The sequence below is a fragment of the Macaca mulatta genome, chromosome 3 (genome assembly GCF_049350105.2).
Source record: "Macaca mulatta isolate MMU2019108-1 chromosome 3, T2T-MMU8v2.0, whole genome shotgun sequence".
Classification (NCBI taxonomy): Eukaryota; Metazoa; Chordata; class Mammalia; order Primates; family Cercopithecidae; genus Macaca; species Macaca mulatta.
The window spans coordinates 151,353,350-151,374,219 of record NC_133408.1 but is presented as its reverse complement, the minus strand read 5'-3'; the positions used below and the strand labels follow the sequence as shown (position 1 = coordinate 151,374,219).

At 42.0% G+C, this 20,870-nt stretch overlaps 1 protein-coding gene across 4 annotated transcripts in view; it reads left to right on the top strand.

Annotated features, from left to right (window-relative positions):
• DOCK4 (dedicator of cytokinesis 4) overlaps nt 1-20,870 on the top strand; it is a 469,859-nt gene that overhangs the window by 435,298 nt on the left and 13,691 nt on the right. For 2 of the 4 annotated variants that reach the window (XM_077997203.1, XM_077997201.1), the window contains exons 40-48: nt 379-545; nt 3,574-3,660; nt 12,357-12,533; nt 13,355-13,438; nt 17,301-17,420; nt 17,772-17,893; nt 18,220-18,286; nt 20,266-20,347; nt 20,498-20,607. In XM_077997203.1, coding sequence (XP_077853329.1) covers nt 379-545; nt 3,574-3,660; nt 12,357-12,533; nt 13,355-13,438; nt 17,301-17,420; nt 17,772-17,893; nt 18,220-18,286; nt 20,266-20,347; nt 20,498-20,607 — 1,016 coding nt within the window. Of the gene's footprint in view, nt 1-378; nt 546-3,573; nt 3,661-12,356; nt 12,534-13,354; nt 13,439-17,300; nt 17,421-17,771; nt 17,894-18,219; nt 18,341-20,265; nt 20,348-20,497; nt 20,608-20,870 lie in introns of all 4 variants that reach the window. The other 2 variants (XM_077997202.1, XM_028846197.2) reach the window with 1 other exon arrangement.

The window sequence follows — 20,870 nt, the reverse complement described above, 5'->3', positions numbered from 1 at the left end:
AAGATATGTCTCATGAACAAGGATTAGGATTATCCTGAGTACCTAAGGCCCAAACCATTCACGTCTACGTACACACACACAGACACACACACACACACACAAATTAGTGATATCTAAATTCAGAGGTCATGAAAATTTTAAGTCATGGAAATTTCAAGCTGATACTTCACCTACCTAGAACTAGTTCAAGACCTGTAGTTTGAGACATGATTTGCTAGAACTGAGTTCTTGGCATCTTCTTGGTAATTTTTTAAATGACTTCAACTGAAATGGAAACAGAAGATTCTTACCCATCCTCTTCTCTCTGCCATGGTTCAGCCCGAGCCAGACTTCCATGGATTGCCAAGTCAGGTTCTCTCCTTGACTCGTTAATCCTAGATTTGCAGATATATGCTGTGACCCCCATTCCGGAGAGCCAGGAGGTCCTGCAGAGAGAGGGTGTTCCGGACAACATCAAAAGTTTCTATAAAGTGAATCACATCTGGAAATTCCGCTATGACCGACCATTTCACAAAGGCACAAAAGATAAAGAGAATGAATTCAAGGTACCATGCAATTCTTATTACATGCTAACTCCTCAGATAGACTGCGAGCCCCTTGGGGTGCAACCCTTGGTAAATATTCACTCAGAATAGTGTCAAGTGACAGAAACAGAAGGGACTATATAAATCATTTAGTCTAGTGGTTCTGCAGCTCCACGTGTATCAGAGTGACATGGAGTGCTCCCTAACCAAGCAGATTTCTGGTGCCCAGCTCAGGAATTCTGAATCAGTTGGTCTGGGAGGAGGTCCTAAAATCAGCTTTTTTGGAACAATTCTAATGCTGGTGGTTCTTAGACCAGTCTTTGAGAACTCCTGGCTGAAGTCAGTCCTCTCATTCATTTATGTTGAACCAACTGTGGGAACCTTGGGATGTTTATTTTCACATAAAGTTCAATGAATAAAGAATACATAAGGAACAGAGAAAAGGAGGTCCTAAAGACAGAGAACAGTTGGGTAGACTGCTGGTACGGTGGGTAAGTTATGTGCCATCTTTTGCTGCTTGTTCTTGGGGGAACAGTGTGTAATCAGAACTTCTCAGGACTCCGGGTAAAAGCAAATCTTGGATTCTTTGCCTGTGTTGAGTTCTCTGCTCTCAGTAGTTCCAACATACCTTCCTACTTCAGCACCCTCTCTGCCAGAAAGGGGCAAGGTTTCTCATAGCCCCACTGCAGAAAAGGGGCAAGATTGTTCACTAGATAAATTAGAGTCTGCCCCTTTCTTTGCAAACAATGATATAGTGAAACCCCCCCAGTTTATTTCGTACCTAAACGAAGAATGCAAAATTAGCTTATTTTTGTGAGTTAATTGGCTTACCATTTTTCATCACAGATGTTCCCTGCTTAAGCTAGGAAACGTGCTCCTAACATGATTGTCTCATGTTAACTCACTTGGTCAGCTCTGCCTGTGTCTGTTCCCAGTACTCCCGGAATTATTTCCAGGAATCATTCGCAACCCAGAGGAGATCAGAAGGGGAAGGTTTTGCAGAGTTATGACAGGATTGAATAAAGAGCAGTCCCTTGTGCCCGGAGATTTAATGGGCTAAATACCAAGGCAAGGAGCCCACTGGAAAACAACAATGGGATAGTACTAAAAAGATCCATGATCATTTTCTTGTTTTTTTCTGGAAACTTACATTTTTCGTTGTGCCTTCCAAAATCAATTAAAGATATAGCCAGTTGATGATACAGTTCTTCTTGCAGTTGCTTTTAGTTAAAACATAGTCAGAAACCCACTGAAATCAGGCAATTGACTTGTTCAAAGTCACCTTCTAGTTACTGGTAGCCCCAGTCCTAGAACTCACATTTTGTGACTCCTTCATTGTTTTTTCCACCATACTACATTTCCTTGTGCTTGTCACTTTAAATCTGTATCAGTAGTGCAGCAATCTCCCTAAAAAGCAATAATAATAAATCTGGCTCCTGATTCCTGTGCTTTATAGCCCTCAGAATCTGGCTCCAAACTGCCCCTCCAGAAGCCTCATCTCCACCACAACCTACTCACCCCTCCTCCCTCTCAGCCTCCGCGACACTCGGCTTCTTTCTTCCTCTCCCGCCAAGCCCTTTCGCAAGCTGCTTCTCCTGCCAGCACTGCTACCCCCACTCTCCTCCTGGCAAACTCCTACTCACTCCTCAGAATGCAGCTCACGCATCGCCCCCTCTGAGAACTGCTGTCCTCCTCCCCCAGGCTGGCGTGTGCGCCTGCATCCCCCTCTGTTGGCCCCCAGAGCCTTGAACATCCCTTTCTCTTCACTCTGAGCTCTTATTCATCTGCTTACCTCCCTGTCAGCACCAGAACACTGCGAGCTCTTGTCACAGGATCTCTGTCCTATTCATCTCAGCACAGCTTGGCTGGCCCAAAGAAACTCTTCCATTTTTTTTGTTGTGGTGGTGGTGGTTTGAGTAAATGGCACTATTTCAGGAATTTTGTAAAGTGTATTATCCTCTTGGGAATATACTTGGTTTAAGTAAGAAAGATGAGGCATAGATACTAAAACCTGGTTGACAAAAAAGAAACCTGTCATCAACAGCAGCTCGTACCAAAAGCGGCATGGTTTCACATGTCCTGGGGTTGCTGGTCCTGGCCAGAAGCAGCCCTGGCTCTAAAATACAGATTTGCCTCTATTAACAGCAGTTCAAACAAGCACAAGAAAATGTGGCACAGTAGATTCAGCAACAGAGGGGGAGTCAGAGGTCCTAGTGGGTAGGCTCTAGTGCTGGCTCTATTGGTAGTATAGCTTTTGAACAAGTCACATTGCTGCTTTAAGACTTAGTGTCTTCAAAATTTTTTTGTTTTTTTTTTTTGCTCTGTCACCCAGGCTGGAGTGCGATGGCGTGATCTCAGCTCACTGCAAGCTCTACCTCCCGGGTCACGCCATTCTCCTGCCTCAGCCTCCCGAGTAGCTGGGACTACAGGTGCCCGCCACCACTCCCAGCTAATTTTTTTGTATTTTTAGCAGAGACGAGGTTTCACCATGTTAGCCAGGATGGTCTCAATCTCCTGACCCCATGATCTGCCCGCCTCGGCCTCCCAAAGTGCTGGGATTACAGGCATGAGCCACCGCGCCCGGCCACGTCCTCATCTTTAACATAGATCACGCTGTGTGGTTCCTAAAGCCTTTGCTTCCCCTAGGACTCTTATTCTAATCTTACACTAACTGGCTAATACATTGACTGGCTGACCCCTCTACATATAAATGGCTAGATGTTAAGGAGTGAAGAGAGTTTGAATTAGAATTTTGGAGAAATAGCAAAGAAAATAACATATAGCCTATTTTTGTATTTTTAAGCTTGCTGTTTGAAGTAGGAGCTCATTTATTCCACATGGAAAAAAAGCTTGATGATATACAGTGGAATTGTTAAAATCAGCTTCAGCAATATCTCACTGTGATAGTTTCATGAGTGCTTGAATGAAGACTAAAGAAAGGCTGATGGGAATAAGGAAAACCTGGTAACAGTGGGTTACAAACACTAGTCATGGAAGTAGCTAGAAAGAAGGGCAACTTGGGGGACTTAATGTGCTTTTTGTTTTGTAGAGTCTCTGGGTGGAGAGAACGTCATTATACTTGGTGCAGAGTTTGCCTGGCATTTCTCGCTGGTTTGAAGTGGAAAAACGTGAAGTGGTAAGGATCAGAGCTTATTCTCAAGCACTTTCTCATCACAGTTGTTCACTTAGAGTTGGTGCCATATATTCATTACTTCTCCTTTGACCCAGATTCTCTGGAAGCACTCATAGTAAAATAGTGAATGTTTATAGTATTGGCTGCTATTACCAAGCTGAGAAGGTAAACATTAATATTGTCCTAATGCATCCAGACGGATGGATTCCTTGAAACCTCAATTTGCTACATGTAAAAAAAACTACTCAGGGCCGGGCGCGGTGGCTCAAGCCTGTAATCCCAGCACTTTGGGAGGCCGAGGCGGGCGGATCACAAGGTCAGGAGATCGAGACCACAGTGAAACCCCGTCTCTACTAAAAATACAAAAAATTAGCCGGGCGCGGTGGCGGGCACCTGTAGTCCCAGCTACTCAGGAGGCTGAGGCAGGAGAATGGCGGGAACCCGGGAGGCGGAGCTTGCAGTGAGCCGAGATCGCGCCACTGCACTCCAGCCTGGGCAACAGCGTGAGACTCCGTCTCAAAAAAAAAAAAAAAAAAAAAAAACTACTCAGGCCCTTGAGTTAGGAGTCTTGGAATTCCAGCTCTCCTAATTGCTATAGCTGTGTGACCTTCAATGCTTACTGTGTCAGACCAGTGCTAATGCTACCTGCTTTCTGTTAATCATCGTATCAAAGCTATGAGGTATATATTCTTATTCCTGTTTTTGCAATGTTTGACAAGAGGTCAAAAGCCTTTGCCAGAGATCACATAGCAAGATGTTGAAGAGAGACTCCAACGCAGATATTTCTGATTCCAAAGCCAGTTATATTAATCTCTTCTAGCTATGTTTTTCTTACAGGCTGAAGGAGGCTAATGTCAAGTCTCTGCCCAGTGCCCGATGCACAGTAGGTCCGTGTTGTTACAGTTCCCAGTAGAAAGGATGGCAGCATATTAATCTCTCTGAGCAGTCCTGATCTACAGTGGGTACCGCTACAGAACCTGGTAACCACAGCTCCCAAGAACCCTCAGGTTGTAAAATGTGACCCCAGCTCGAGTCCCCAGTTGTGGAGAGCAGGGAGAGCAGCAGCTGAAGGCAGCCACATCCAGGGTGGGACCCCCACCCAGCTGTCTGTACTGCTCTTCCAGCTGACAGCACCTCGATGTCAGCCACAGCCTCACAGTCTCACAGCCTTCCTTGCTACATCCATTATAGCCATTTATTAATTTTATTTCACTTAGTGGAAATGTTCATTTGTTTCACTGCAGAAATAATGTGTTTGTCATTCGTTTTTGAGCCTGGATCTCACCCTTTTGATCGCTGTAGTTCTCTGATAGGAAGTGTGCCAATTGTGCAAATATAATGTAATTCATACCTTATTTAGGTCACAAGGCTATTCCTTCAATCTAGTAGAAAGAACAGCTCCTGACCAAATTGTTTTTCAAGAATTGTCTTACCTGAAATGTCTCAGCATTGAAACTACTCTCAGCCTATCATGTTCAATTAAGCTAAGGATTTGAAAATTAAAATTGAACTCTATTCAGCAGATTACATCAGTGTAGTTGTATTCTTGTCCAGTCTCAGGTCCAGAGTCCCCAAAAACTGGCTGCTTACACATTGTGCCCTGGTACCTTCCATGGAAGAGGGGAGACTGCTAAACGCAGTGCTCAAAAAGTCTTATTATGCTTCCCGCTGAATGGCATGGGTCCAACTTAGAGAAGTGTTTTTAGTCATCCATGCTGCATTAATGATTCAGAGAGCCTTTAGCTACTTACTACCCAGAGCATTAAATCCTGTGAAGTCTCACCAATGGTCCTAGCCCTTGGAAATGTCATACACACATACAATGCTAATAAAAAATAGCATGCTGATAATGATAAAAGGAGCATTACTAAACACAACCTTTCAAACATCAGCTGCCTACTTTATTAGAATATGTAATCTTATGTTCTGTCAAATAGAACAAATCAAACTCAACTGTTTTGTTCCCTGAACACAGCCCACTCTTAACAGCTTTTGTGTTTTTCTCTTGTTCTTGCTGCCTAGAATGTCCTCACTATCAATTAAAGCTATTGGTTTCCTGGCTTAACTTCTAGTGTAGAAGGTCTTCAAGAACAGGGACAGGTAGTAGGTACTCAATACAAGTATATCACATTGAATTGAAATTCCTCATCTGCAGATGCCAATGTCTGAAAACCAAGAGATGCTTTCATTTGACTCCAAAGCTCATTTGCTAATAATACACCCAAGCTTTTCTAATGCAAGTCCATTTATTAACTGTATTTCACTTAGTGTGAAGGTTCATGTGTTTCACTGTAGAAATACTGTATTTCCTTTTTTGTTTTTGAGACTGGATCTTCCTCTGTCACCCAGGCTAGAGTGCAGTGGTACGATCATGGTTCACTGCAGCCTTGACCTCCCGGCCTCAAGTGATCCTCCCACTTCAGCCTCCCAAGTAGCTGGGACCACAAGCATGTGCCACCACAACTGGCTACTTTTCTGATTTGTTGTAGAGATGAGGTCTCACGATGTTGCTCAGGCTAGTCTCAAGCTCCTGGGCTCAAACAGTCCTCTGGCCTTTGTCTCCCAAAGTGCTGGGATTACAGGCATAAACCACCATGCCCGGCCTTATTAATGTAATGCATTTGATTAGAGGAACCTACCCTAGATCCTGCTGGGGGTTTTATAATATACCATATATGGCCCTATACTGCCTTTCTAAAATCTGAAAAGTTCTTAATTCTGAAACATATGGCACCAAAGGTTTCAGATGAAATTGGGGACCTTTATTTTCTAATTCATAGACCCCCTCAATGGCTTATCAACTTTTGTGAAGATATCAATGCCTTTGAACTGTTGTTTCCTCTGTAGTTTATTTATTATTTTCAAAACCCAAAAAAGTGTTTTTGTCCTGATTAAAAAATAAGCTCATTTCAGCTAGGTGCCATGACTCACCTGTAATCCCAGCACTTTGGGAGGCTGAGACAGGTGGATCACCAGAGGTCAGGAGTTCAAGACCAGCCTAACCAACACAGTGAAACCCCGTCTCTAGTAAAAATACAAAAAATTAGCTGGGCGTGGTGGCATGCACCTGTAGCCCAGCTACTTGGGAGGCTGAGGCAGGAGAATTGCTTGAACCCGGGAGGCAGAGGTTGCAGCGAGCTGAGATCACACCACTACACTCCAGCCTGGGCAACAAGAGCGAAACTCTTGTCTCAAAAAAAAAAAAAAAAAAAAAAACTAAGCTCATTAAAAACTTTTAATCAAGATAAACATTTATAGTTTAGAATCCATAAATAACTTTTTTTTAAATCCAACTAAAGATCACGATAATATTGTCATACCACATCCTGCCCATCAGAAAACAATGTGCCTGTTTCTAAATACTGTATACCCAGAAGCTAACCAGTCCTCAGCGCCCCACCGATAGCGCCACCTAGTGCCTGATTACTGTAGTAGCCTCCTGAAAGATTAGCTTTCCAACCCTTATCCCTGGAGTCTCTTTTGTACTTCGCAGCCAGTGACCTTTTAAAACTTAAGTTATAGCATACAAAAATAGAGAAAATATATAATGATATAATGAACCTGACTTACCCATCATTACTTCAACAGCCATCAAAAAGGCCAGTTTTGTTTCATCTACATGTCTACCTGCTCCCTCTCAACTGGACTGTTTTTGAAGTAAATCTCAGATGTCATATCACTTCATCTACAAATATTTTAGTATTCGTATTTATTTTTAAAAACCTGAAATATTGTCACATTGAAAATTAACAGTAATTCCTTGACCATAAAATGTACAGTGTTCATTCATACTTTACCAAATCTTTTATTCTGCATTTTAGACCAGCCTGGGCAATGTAGTAAGACGCCATCTCAACAAAAAATTTAAAAAATTAGCCAGCATGGTGGCATATGTCTGCAGTCCTAGCAACCTCCTACTCCAGAGGTTGAGGCCAAAAGATCACTGGAGCCCAGGAGTTTGAGGTTACAGTGAACTATGATCATACCACTGTACTCTAGCCTCAGTGACGGTCTCAACCCTGTCTCTTTTTTTAAAGAAAAATTATATAGTTTTAGGCTGGGCACGGCGGCTCATGCCTGTAATCCTGGCACTTTGGGAGGCCAGGGCAGGCAGATCACTTGAGGTCAGGAGTTCAAGACCAGCCTGGCCAACATGGCAAAACTTTGTCACTACAAAAAATACAAAAATTAGCTGGGCATGGTGGATCACACCGGTAATCCCAGCTACTCAGGAGGCTGAAGCAGGAGAATTGCTTGAACCCAGAAGGTGGAGGTTGCAGTGAGCCAAGATTGCGCCACTACACTCCAGCCTGGGCAACAGAACAAGAGAGACTGTCTCAAAACAAGAAAGAAAAATTTTATTTTTACTCTGTTATTCGAATCCAGATTTAAATAAAGGCCATGCATTGCAGTTGATTGAAATGTCTTCTAAGTCTCTTTCAAGCTATACGTTTCCCCTTGCATCACTTTCCTTATTTTTTTTTTGTTGAAGAAACTAGGTTGTTTATCCTGAAATGTTTCCTTACGTGTGGATTCTGCAGACTGCATCCCAGTGAAGTCATTTAACATGTTTCTCTGTCGCCTGTATTCCTTGTAAATTGGTAGTTAGAACTAGAGACTTGATGAAATGTTTTGCTTTTATTTTCACAAGACTACTTCATACTTGGTGTTATGTGCTACTGGTTGTCGTGTGTGTGTGTGATGCTGGCAGCCACTGGTGATCATTGACCAGATCTATTAATCTTTTATGGGTCACAAAATGGTGATATTTTATCATTTCATGTTTATTTACTCATTGGAATACTTCTGTAAACAGAAATGTCCTCTCACGAAATATTTGATTGAGGCCGGGCGCGGTGGCTCAAGCCTGTAATCCCAGCACTTTGGGAGGCCGAGACGGGTAGATCACGAGGTCAGGAGATCGAGACCATCCTGGCTAACACGGTGAAACCCCGTCTCTACTAAAAAATACAAAAAACTAGCCGGGCAAGGTGGCGGGCGCCTGTAGTCCCAGCTACTCGGGAGGCTGAGGCAGGAGAATGGCGGGAACCCGGGAGGCGGAGCTTGCAGTGAGCTGAGATCCGGCCACAGCACTCCAGCCTGGGCGACAGAGCGAGACTCCGTCTCAAAAAAAAAAAAAAATATTTGATTACCCTGAGGTACAGTAAAGATAATGCTGTATTCTACAAAAGCGACCAGAGGGGTTTTTGTTTGGTTGGTTTTGTTTTTAGTATCATTAGTAACTCATGGATGTAAGCATATTTGTTTTGTTTTAATCCATTGCAGTTATTCTTATTAAATTTCAAAATGTTCCATCTTTGCCTGTTGGAAGCCTCATCAGAATGGCTCCTGAGTCTTTTTTCACAGTATCCAAGTAGTCTTTGTTACTGAGCTAACACACAGGATCTGACTGTCAAATTCCACACAGGACTCAGTGACCCCTCCCAGCATCAAGCTTTGCTAGTAATTTCAAGGCAGGCAGGATGCTCAGATAAAGCAGTGAGATTTCTGAGACATCATGCGTGCCAGGTCCTTCTTCCCCACATCAGTAATAATTCAGAATTATAGGTGGAGTCCCTAAGTGAGGTTCACAAGTTTCCTCATTCAGAAGCACATTTAAATTATGAAGTGTCAATTAGGAAACATTCCATTTTCTACTCCAGAGACTTAGTTGTAAAGCTTCTCAGGGACATTCTGTAATCATGCCTCATGGCTTCTGGTTTATTTACTTAAAGAAATCCTTTGACTGGGGACTTCCCTCTTGGGCATTCCGTAGATAACATCTCTTACCCCTAGCAATTATTTTTAGTCTGTTTACTTGAAGGTTCAATTGAGGAAGAGATAAGACATAGTCACCTGTCTTTTCTGTCCCCTAAGGACATTCCCCAGTAAAGAAAATGAATGGATCACAGGCCAGATGCTTTCATGTTTGCCTCCCAGATACTTGAAGGACTTCCTGGTAAGACAGGTGGTCTGGGATCACTTGAACGTCTCCTGCCCTAGACCTGAAAGCAGCTATTTCTCCAATGACTCTTTATTCATTTTGGTGGTAAACAGTATTTACAGATTGTAATCTGAGGGATGGAGGAAAGTAATTCTTGGTGAACACTCTATATCACATATCTTTGCACATTTCTTTGACCATCCCTTTAGATTTCCCTAGAAGTGAATTAATCAAAAGTATCCTCACTGTAACCATTGATTCATGGATCAGCAATGGGATATATCATTTACACCCTGTCTAGAGGGGATAACTAGTCTTAGGAATACTTATTTCCCCAGTATCTTCTCCAACACTAAGTGTTGTATATTTTAATCTTTCCAAATAGACCAAAATTATACTGGGGTTGGATGTTTTGTTTCAGCATTTTTTGAATGCTGAGTGAAGATATGTTTTCATATATTGATGTACTCCATTTTCTTGTGTGAATGCACCAATCATATCCTTTGTCTCTTCAGTATTTGGCAAATACTAACATTTTGTCTATCCTTCATGTTGGAAATATTTTCCAAGTCGTTTGTATTTTGCCTATGTTTATTATATCTTGTTTTATTTACTTTCTAGAAAATTTGATTTTTAATAGCATTTGAATTTACAAAGATGAAGATTGCTTTTTTCTTATAGCCAAAAGTACATAAAATCTATTGTAACCATTTTTAGGTGTGCAGTACAGTAGTGTTAACTATATATACATTGTTGTGCAACAGGTATCTAGAAGTTTTTCATGTTGGAAACCTCAAACTCTGTATTCACTCAACAGCAGTTCTCTTCTCCCCTTCCCCCTAGCCCCTGGGAACCACCATTCTATGTTCTAAGATGTTTTGCTTACTTTTTAACTTTCAGTTACTCAGAGCTCTCAGACTTCCTTTATGGTTTAACTTTTGTGTTCATAAAACAAAGATTTACTGTTACAAATAATCTGAAAGTAAATACCCATTTTCCACCATTCAGGTAAAGAAACAGAACATTGCCAGCCGTATCCTGCAGGCCTCCCATGCACCCCTTCTCAATTATAGCTCCATCTTCACCATAAAAAGTAGTCACTATCCTGACTTTTATGGTATCCATTGCCTTGCTTAGTTTATCACCTATTTGCCTCTCTAAACAAGTCAATTTAGTTTTACCTGGTTTTGAACTTTATATAACATACTAGTTGTGTTCTATTGAAACATATTTGACTCAGTGTTATTTGTAGTATTTGTCCATGTTATTGCATGTGACTGAAGTTTGTTTCATTGCTGTATGCTATTCCATTCCATGAACATATCACAATATGTTTATTCTCTTGTCAATGGACTTATGGATTTTGGAGATTATGAACATTTTTGTATGTTTCCTGGTATACACATACAAAAACCTCCTACTCCACTTTTCCTTATATGCCTAGAATTTCTGAATCATAAGATATAGATATACACACACACACCCCTATATATATCTTCACCTGTTTTTCCAAAGTTTTACCAACTTAAACTTCCAGTAGCAGTAATCGAGAGTCCGTTGCTCACAATCTCACTCTCATCTGCTGTTGTCATTTTTGTTTTTACTATTTCAGTGGGTGTTTAGTAGTATGTTATTGTAGTAGTATTTTTCACATCTTTGATCACAAATGAGGCCCAACACCTTTTCATTATTTGTTTACTGGCCATTTGAATTTATTCCTTTGTAAGTCGCTGTTTAATTCATTTGCTCGTTTTTTATTTGGTTGTTTACCTTTTTCTTATTGGTTTTTAAGAGTCCTTATAAACCCTGAACATGTGCTTTTTGATGGTTACACATGTTACAAAATCTTCTGTGTTCTTGCTTATCTTCCCTTCTCTTTGTGTCTTTGATGAATGTTCAGTCTTAATATTCTAGGATTTTTCAGTGTTGGTTTAAGATGATCTAAGTGACCTTTAAAAATTCTAATTTGTTTCCTTGCCTGCATGAACCAATATTTAAATATGCTTATTGTAATCCTGAATTACTTGATTGCTGAGAGCTTGGCAGACCTTCTCTTCAAGGAAAATGTCAATGGCAATAGCAATCTCAATGACATACATTTGAAGAGCACTTTTACCATTTTCACAATTAGGTCCTCCATACAGCCTGGAATTTTTAACTCATTATGATTCTATTTGGCTTTCCAACAAATAGATCCTGCAGTATATATTATCTTGTTTTCTATAATTCCCAACTGTGTGCCATCCTGTGCCACCTTATGGTGCTGTTATATATACATATGAGGTTCATATGGCATATGTCCCATCTTCCCAACTAGGCTGAAAGCTCCTTGACATCAGAGGATCCATAAATGCATCTTTATATCTCCCATGGTGCTTTGTATCAAATAAGCATTGAGAAGGGTGATAATATTCAGGGTCTCTGAATATTTAACCCTTCAAAAGAAAAAAAAACTGGTTTTAAAAGACATGAGATGCTTGGATATTATTTTAAGGATTAAATTGGTTGTTGCAGTGCTAATATAGAATTGATGATTATCCAAACCACATTTCAATGAATAAATATAATTACCTTACCCTTTCCAAACCTTGCTAATGAACATCCCACTTGAGTCTATTCTACAGAATGGCCCCTGGTAGAGATATTGATGGAAGCCAAGGGGGAGCGCAGATAATTCAGAACATGGATAAACTACTTTGTCTTTCTTCTTGAATGTCACAAATTCAACATATATTTATGTTCATTTGCTTCTCAGGTAGAAATGAGTCCTCTGGAAAATGCAATTGAAGTGCTGGAAAATAAGAATCAGCAACTGAAGACTCTGATTAGTCAGTGTCAGACAAGACAGATGCAGAATATTAATCCCCTGACGATGTGCCTGAATGGAGTTATAGATGCTGCAGTTAATGGTGGTGTTTCCAGGTACCAAGAGGTAAGGATTAGGTATTGTTTCAGAGAAAGTTTTCAATTGTGAAACCCTTCTCAGGGTTTCATGAATCTTTTTTTCAGACTGTGTACCCATATCAGCACGCAAACACAGGGCTGCAATTGACACAGAGTCCTTTGTTAAACAGAGCAAAACATACAGTCATTTGTAATTGCCCAGTAACTCCATTTTCCCAACATGTTATATTTTGATAATAAAAATGTGTGTGTGTATTCATTCTTGCATGAATAAAAGTAGAAAGGACGTTAGGATTGTTTAATAAATATCCACCTAAAATAATTTCTCTAAGCAAAGAAGTTCATGGGCATAGAAAAGTCTGATCTGGGCTGGGCTCAGTGGCTCACACCTGTAATCCCAGCACTTTGGTTTGAGCAACATAGGAAGATCCTATCCAATTAAAAAAAAAAAAAAAAGACAAGACCAATCTTGCTTAGATGATGCTTTAAGTGGACCTTTCATCTGCTCTCTTAAACAGAAAGATACAGTACCCTGGAAGGTAAGGCCACCATCTGGGTCACACTGAATCTTAAGGCAGTTTGTTTTAGGATACAAGCCATATAGCTTATTGATTTGGGTTTGTTCTTTATTTTACCAAGGGTACTTACTGTACAATCACTGATCTTCCTTTAACAATTCTTATGTTTCCATTCTGACCAACCACCTACGCTCGTAATCAGCCCATCTGTCCCAAAATGTGGTTTATAATGGTGTCATTTCCATAAAGATGCCAGGTCTTTAAAAACAACTTGTCTTTGACTTGTCTTGTAACTCCACTGAAGTAGACTGATTCTCCTTTCCCTTACTAGGCATTCTTTGTCAAAGAATATATCTTAAGTCACCCTGAAGATGGGGAGAAAATTGCACGATTAAGAGAGCTGATGCTTGAGCAGGTAAGTGAAGCAGAAGCCAATCCCCTTCTATTTTGCCTGGATATGTGCTCGCTTACCTAGAGCCCCCTCTGCATGGTTTCCTGCATCAGTGGTCTAACTGAAGCGGGCAAGCAAGGGTCACAGATTCCTGTAATATATCCCAACTTGCTAATTTCTACTTTTTCTTCCCACTGGGATGCAAAAATTAATTTAACAATGAGTAGACTATGGCAGCCAGTTACAGGTTGAGTATCTTTTATCCAAAATACTTGGGACCATAAGTGTTTCAGATTTTGGAATATTTGCATTTACATAAGGGATATCTTGGGAGAGGGACCCAAGTCAAATAACAAAATTTATTATTTCATATACATCTGACATACATAGCCTGAAGGTCATTTTATATAATATTTTAATAATTTTGTGCATGAAGTTTCGACTATAACCCATTACGTGAGGCTGGGTGTGGAATTTTCCACTTGTGGCATCATGTTGGCACTCAGAAGGCTTCAAATTTTGGAGCATTTCTGATTTTCAATTTTTGGATTAGGGATGCTCAACCTGTGAAACAAACAGCTTCATGTGGTCTCTTAAAACATTCTTTGAACATTCTCCTCCTAGAGACTTGCTGTAGGTTTGATGCCAACTCCAAATATGAGTGCATGAATGAATGAGATTGTTACGTAAGCATTATAATAAGGAAGTGGGCGATCAATAGACCTTGCTTTAAAGCAGTGTCGTATTTTGCAAAGTAAACCTATAGATTACATGATATGGACAAAACTAGATACAACTCATCATTTTCTACCCCAGAGAAGCGTGGTTTATTTTATTTATTTGGAACCATCAAGTACAAATAACTGGAAGGAGTAATCTGTTGCCTACTGTGTCCCTATTGACAGCTCTCAGCCTGAAAATGGTTTGAAAACCTCTGAGGTAGGAGACATGGTTGGAAGCCTGTGTTAAACAGGAAATAAAAACATTTGATTCCTGTGAAAAGCGGAATATGTGTGATGAAATGTGACAAAGGCATCTGTTTCTACTCAATAATGCCAAATTAATAAGTAAAGCATGCTCTTTGGATTAGAAAATGATGAGGTTGTGTCTGGTTTTCATCCATTTTTTATGCTCTGTAGGCTTAGTCCACAAAACCTAATACTGCAGGGAAAGAGGTGGCCATAGAAGACAGAGAAGAATTACTTGAAGCTGATCTGTAAGGAAATAAAGAATAAGTCAAGTTCCCAATGTGACTCTGGGTGTTTGTAGATACTAGAAGTGAGCAGTTTAGGTCATCCAATACTTAGAATTATGCAATGACTTTAACCTTCATTGATTTTTAAAGATCTGTGTTTTACCTCTTATGAATGGTTCACTTCACCCCAGGACTGTATCTGCTGGATTCAGCCTGACTGAATTATTTCCCCAGAATTAAATGGTAGCTCAGCGTCAAGAAGACTCCCAAGAAAAATAAAACCAGGGAACCTTTATTTCTTCTATGTCCTGCTTGATTATGTTCCTGAAACCTCGTGGAAAGAGCCATGGCCTAGGAAATGTGAGATTTCTATTATAAGACAAGCAGTGCACATATGACTGTCAATGTGACCTTGGCCAAGTCTCATCATCTCTCTGGGGAGGTGGACTAGAGAGGGCACCATCCTTCTCTGGACCTCTGCAAAGTAGTTCAGATCAACTCTCTAGAGGACAGGGACATGCACCACCCCAATGCTTCTTCCAGGACAGCCTTACGCTGCCTTAGCTGCAGGAAATGTGGCTATCGACAGACATCTCCAGCTGTCAGGCCCTTCAGGGATTGCCTTGGCTGCAGAGAGCCACTTGGCCCAAGGTTGCTACCTTCTCAGTGGTGCACTTCCCAGACTGAGGAAGCAATAGAAAGCCTGGCCATTTGGGCCCAACACAGGACAACTCAAACAGACCATTAAAGGTCCAGAGGTTGAGGTAGGAGGATCATCTGACACCAGGAATTCAAGACTAGCCTGGGCAACATAGCAAGACCCCATCTCTACAAAAACCTAAAAACTAGCTGGGTGTGGTGGTGCATGTCTGTAGGCCCAGCTACTTGGGAGGCTGAGGTGGGAGGATCATCTTAGCCTAGGAGTTCGAGGTTGCAGCGAGCTATGATCACACCACTGCATTCCTTCCTGGGAAGCAGAGAGAGACTCTGTCTCTAAAAAGATTAAAATACAAATAAATGTTTAAAAACGTTCCAGAGGTCCCTTGGGTTTGGCAGCAGCTGACAGGACTGCTGTGCAGCCCAGCTTCTTTTCTTGTCAAGTCCGGCTTCTGTCCCTCCCCCTGACAGGCATCAGTCAATCCCAAGGTACACCCTTATAAACATTATGATCTCCATGCTGGAGTCTGCTTCCCAGCACACTTGCAACTTGCAACAATCTGTGAACAAAAGGGAAGTCACCTAACGCTAGTGTTTAAAATGGAGAAGACGGGGGCCCCTATGTTTAGATTCACCTCCTACGTTCCTTCCATGTCCTCATCACAGATGTGGCCTCTCCCTTTATGCCTCAGACACACTTCACTCCAACTGTGCCTTTCAAAGGCATCCTTGATATTTGTTATGCAAATGTGCAGGCAGTGGGCAGCATCCAGAGCCCTGTCCCTTAGGGAAGGTGCTGGATGCCCCAGCCCGCCAGGGTCAGTCCTGTTTGACCTGAGCTTTCAACCTAAAATCTTCACAAGCTGCAAAGATTAAAAACAGCAACAATAACAACAAAACCTTGTAGTGATGTAGGATTCATTTTCCTCCCAGTCTGTGAAATTTGTCCTTTTGACCATGTTAGCATGGGGGTCATTTTTTAAATACAAAAGACAGCTGCTGCTCAAATCAAAGGAATCACACGCTATTGATGGTTGAACAAAGAAAGGTTGAATGTTTACCTTCATCTCTTCGGATCCTCACAGCAGGAAAGTTTTTTAAGTAGGACCTGCTGTCTTGTTGAATTATAAGTGAAAATGAATAATTTTTTTTTGGTTTTTTGTTTTGTTTTTTGTTTTTGAGACAGAGTCTAGCTCTGTCACCTAGGCTGGAGTGCAGTGGCGTGATCTTGGCTCACTACAACCTCCACCTCCCGGATTCAAGCAATTCTCCTACCTCAACCAACCGAGTAGTTGGGACTACAGGCACGTGCCACCACACCTGGCTAATTTTTGTATTTTTAGTAGAGACAGGGTTTCACTGTGTCAGCCAGGCTGGTCTTGAACTCCTGACCTTGTGATCAGCCCGTCTTGGCCTCCCAAAGTGCTGGGATTACAGGGGTGAGCCACGCGCCTGGCCAGGAATAATCTTTTTAAACAAAAACAAGAAGCATAGAAACTGTCATAGAATTCCTTTTCATTTTTCCCATCCTCCCTGGCAGATTCTGAAAGTCTGTGGGAGGGATGGATGAGCACAGAGGAACCCAATGGGAGAGAGAAGGAAAATGTGGGGGAGAGGATGCCATGCAAAGAAGAGATCCTTAGGGGAGAATTGCCGGCCCTCTTAACAGGGAGCAGTGCCCACCCCTATTCCTTCTCCACCCTGGGAAGAGAAGGAAGTGTCCAAAAGACACGTAACTGTTACGAAGCATTGTAATTATAGATCTAAAATACGTGGGAAAGAAGCCTGGGGGAGTAGGAAAATTAATCTGAAATCAGAACCAAGTTCTAATCCCCATTTGTCTTTTATCCATGAAGGATTTTTCAGATCCTCAGTTTTTCTTCACCTGTAAAGTGACAACTGTTCCTACCTTGTCAGAGGCAGAGGATTAGCAGTAATGTAAGCCAAATGCATAGTAAAGTGTTTGGCCCATAGCAGGCACTTAGTGAGAGGTAGTCATTGATGTGAGGTTTTTTCCTTATATTGTTAATTAAGGCACAGATTCTGGAATTTGGTTTGGCCGTGCATGAGAAGTTTGTACCTCAAGATATGAGACCCCTTCACAAAAAGCTGGTCGACCAATTCTTCGTGATGAAGTCGAGCTTAGGGATACAGGTATGTACACTTAGGTGTCCATGGCGGGGCAGCCTGACCACTGCCGTTTGCTTGTTAAAGGGATGATGACATATCCAATAGTGACATCTTTTGGTTTTTCTACCAAACTGCACTGTTTTACCAGGGAGCCCTCAAATACAATTGCCTTGTCTGCTATTTGCGAGGCTTTCCTTTTGGGAAAACACAAATATAAGCGAGGAAAAGCCAAATAATTCTGGAACTTGCTTTAATAGCTCCCTATGTAAAGATTTGATGACAATTAGGATGTGTGTCTAGTATGCTAACCTATCTCATCAGTAATTTTGCCCATATCATTACTGTAATGAGATATTTCCTTCACTACATCTTTAGGAGTTCTCTGCTTGTATGCAAGCCAGTCCTGTCCATTTTCCTAATGGAAGCCCTCGTGTGTGTAGAAACTCAGCACCTGCCTCTGTGAGCCCAGATGGTACCAGGGTAATTCCTAGACGCAGGTAAGTCATATTCCAAATTATCTTACAATTTGGCCTCACCCACAAGATGATCTGGAGTGGTTCTCTCATTCTTTATGGCACAATTTGTCAAATATGCTATTTCTTAATGAAATAACTAACCCACGAGGCAGCTGCAGACATCTGCCACTGGTGAAACAGCAACAGCGTGAGAAATAAATAAACTCAAACATTTGATTATATTGAGGCAAACAGGAGAAAACAAAATGGGATATATTCCCCCCCCCCTTTGGTTTCATAGCATTCTAGCACATGGTAAAGTACAATTTGGAGACTGAGTTAATGTCCTTTTTTTTCCCCCGAAACAGCCCATTAAGTTACCCAGCTGTCAACCGATATTCTTCCTCCTCACTGTCCTCACAAGCTTCTGCTGAAGTAAGCAATATTACAGGGCAATCAGAAAGCTCTGATGAAGTCTTTAACATGCAGGTACTTAATTAGCTTTTTGTCTGGTTGTGTTTATTCCTTTTCTGTCTCAGTCATGAGTGTTTCTGTTCATTCTGCTGCGCTGATGAACAGGCCAACAAGCAAGAACTTGGCTTAAGGACAAACCTTTAAACACTCTTCTTGCTTTATGGGTCTCTAGAGTCTACAAAGACGTTTCTCTTAAAACTGCCCCATCGCTCTAAGACGACATCAGCAAGCGATGGAAAAGCCCAGGCACGCTGCACAGGGTTCAGCTCTGAGACCTGCCCCAAGTTCCTTCTGCAGTCCGGGACTCTCAGAGTGTGTCGCCACTCACTAGCTGCCTCTTAGCTTGCCTTTTTATTTATTTATTTATTTTTTTTACGGGTCTGACTCTGTCGCCCAGGCTGGAGTGCAGTGGTGCGATCTTGGCTCGCTGCAACCTCTGCCTCCTGGGCTCAGGCAGTTCTCCTGCCTCAGCCTCATGAGTAGCTGGGATTACAGGTGTGCACCACCACGCCCGGCTAATTTTTGTATTTTTAGTAGAGACGGGATTTCACCATGTTGGCCAGGATGGTCTCAAACTCCTGACCTTGAGTGATCCACCCACCTTGGCTTCCCAAAGTGCTGGGATTACAGGCGTGAGCTACTGCACCCAGCCCCTCTTAGCATTCCAAAATGGCTTTTTGTTCTTTAAGACGACATGATTTGTCTAGGTGCAGTGACTCATGCCTATAATCCCAACACTTTGGGAGGCCGAGGTGGGCGAACTTGAGATCACTTAAGATCCGGATTTTGAGACCATCCTGGCCAACATGGTGAAATCCCATCTCTACTAAAAATACAAAATTAGCCGGGCATGGTGGCACACGCCTGTAATCCCAGCTACTCGGGAGACTGAGGCAGGAGAATTGCTTGAACCCAGGAGGAGGAGGTTGCAGTGAGCCAAGAGCACATCACTGCACTCCAGCCTGGGCAACAAAGTGAGACTCTGTCTCAAAGAAAAAAAAAAAATACACAATTTGAGGGTCTGTTTTAAAATTCTCTTTACTTATGTACATATCAGAAAGTTTCCAAAGTTTTTTTTTTTTTTAAACACAAGAAAAATGCAGTTTTTAGGAATTTTAGAGCCAGTATAACTCCTGCAACCATTTTATTTAAACACTACTAATATGGCATTTATGATAGTTCAGTAAGACTAAGCTGAAATTTTCCTCACCACTGTCTTTGAAAAAGGGGCATAACACATATTTCCCAATTCATGCTTTGAACATTTTTTTTTTTTTTGAGACAGAGTCTTGCTGTGTTGCCCAGGCTGGAGTGCAGTGGCGCAATCTTGGCTCACTGCAAGCTCCACCTCCCGGGTTCATGCCATTCTCCTGCCTCAGCCTCCCAAGTAGCTGGGACTACAGGTGCCCGCCACCATGCCCGGCTAATTTTGTTTTGTATTTTTAGTAGAGACGGGGTTTCACTGTGTTGGCCAGGATGGTCTCGATCTCCTGACCTCATGATCTGCCCGCCTCGGCCTCCCAAAGTGCTGGGATTACAGGCGTGAGCCACCATGCCCGGTCGAACTTACTTTTACAGATAACGAGAAGGCACATTTTATGCCTTTTATAAGGCACATTTTATACCCACCTATTTTGGGGCCCTAGGCTGGAAGTCTGTCTACTTACACCTCAACCAAGGAATGCGCTGCTAACTGGTACAAAGTCACAGTATGTAGCTGAATCTAACACGAAGGCATTCCTTTGGCAGGAGTCAAAATCTCAGACTTTTTATTAATTCATGCAGACTTCTTTGTCAATCTAAGTTACTAAGATTTTTCTATATTGTTAAATGGACTTTTTGCTGATTTGAAAAAAAAGTTGATGATTTTGTTTCAAATATGTCAGTGTTGTGGGCAGCCTTTAATCAGGGTGTGATAATAGCTCCCTGTGTGTTTCCAGCCAAGTCCATCTACCTCAAGCTTGAGTTCTACTCACTCGGCTTCACCTAATGTGACAAGTTCTGCTCCATCGAGTGCCAGAGGTCAGTGCCAGAGTGTGGGGAAGACCAAGGGTACCCAGAGAACATTCTAGTCCTGGGAACTATGGCCAGCTGCCACGCGTTCAGGCTCTCTTCTCCAAACAGGTGCAGCACCACTACCATGCTGATGCTCCTCTCTCCTTCTCTTCCCAGCTTCTCCTTTGTTGTCTGACAAACACAAACATTCCCGAGAAAACTCTTGCCTGTCCCCAAGAGAGAGACCATGCAGTGCCATCTATCCAACACCCGTGGAGCCTTCGCAGGTATCCTTGTAGGGTAGAGGAACTAGAAAACAAGGACGATTCTGGAATTGCTTACATATCTCTGCAGAAACACATGGTAGCTGCCGAAAGCAAGCAGCTGGGCATTGTCAGACCAATCCACCTGGTGAAGAGTGCACCTCTGTCTGCTGCCCATGGTTAGAAATTTCTGCCGGAGCCGTGTTTCTTTTTTTTCTTTCCTTTTTTTGAGACAGGATCTCACTGTGTCACCCAGGCTAGAATGCAGCGGCACAATCCTGGCTCAC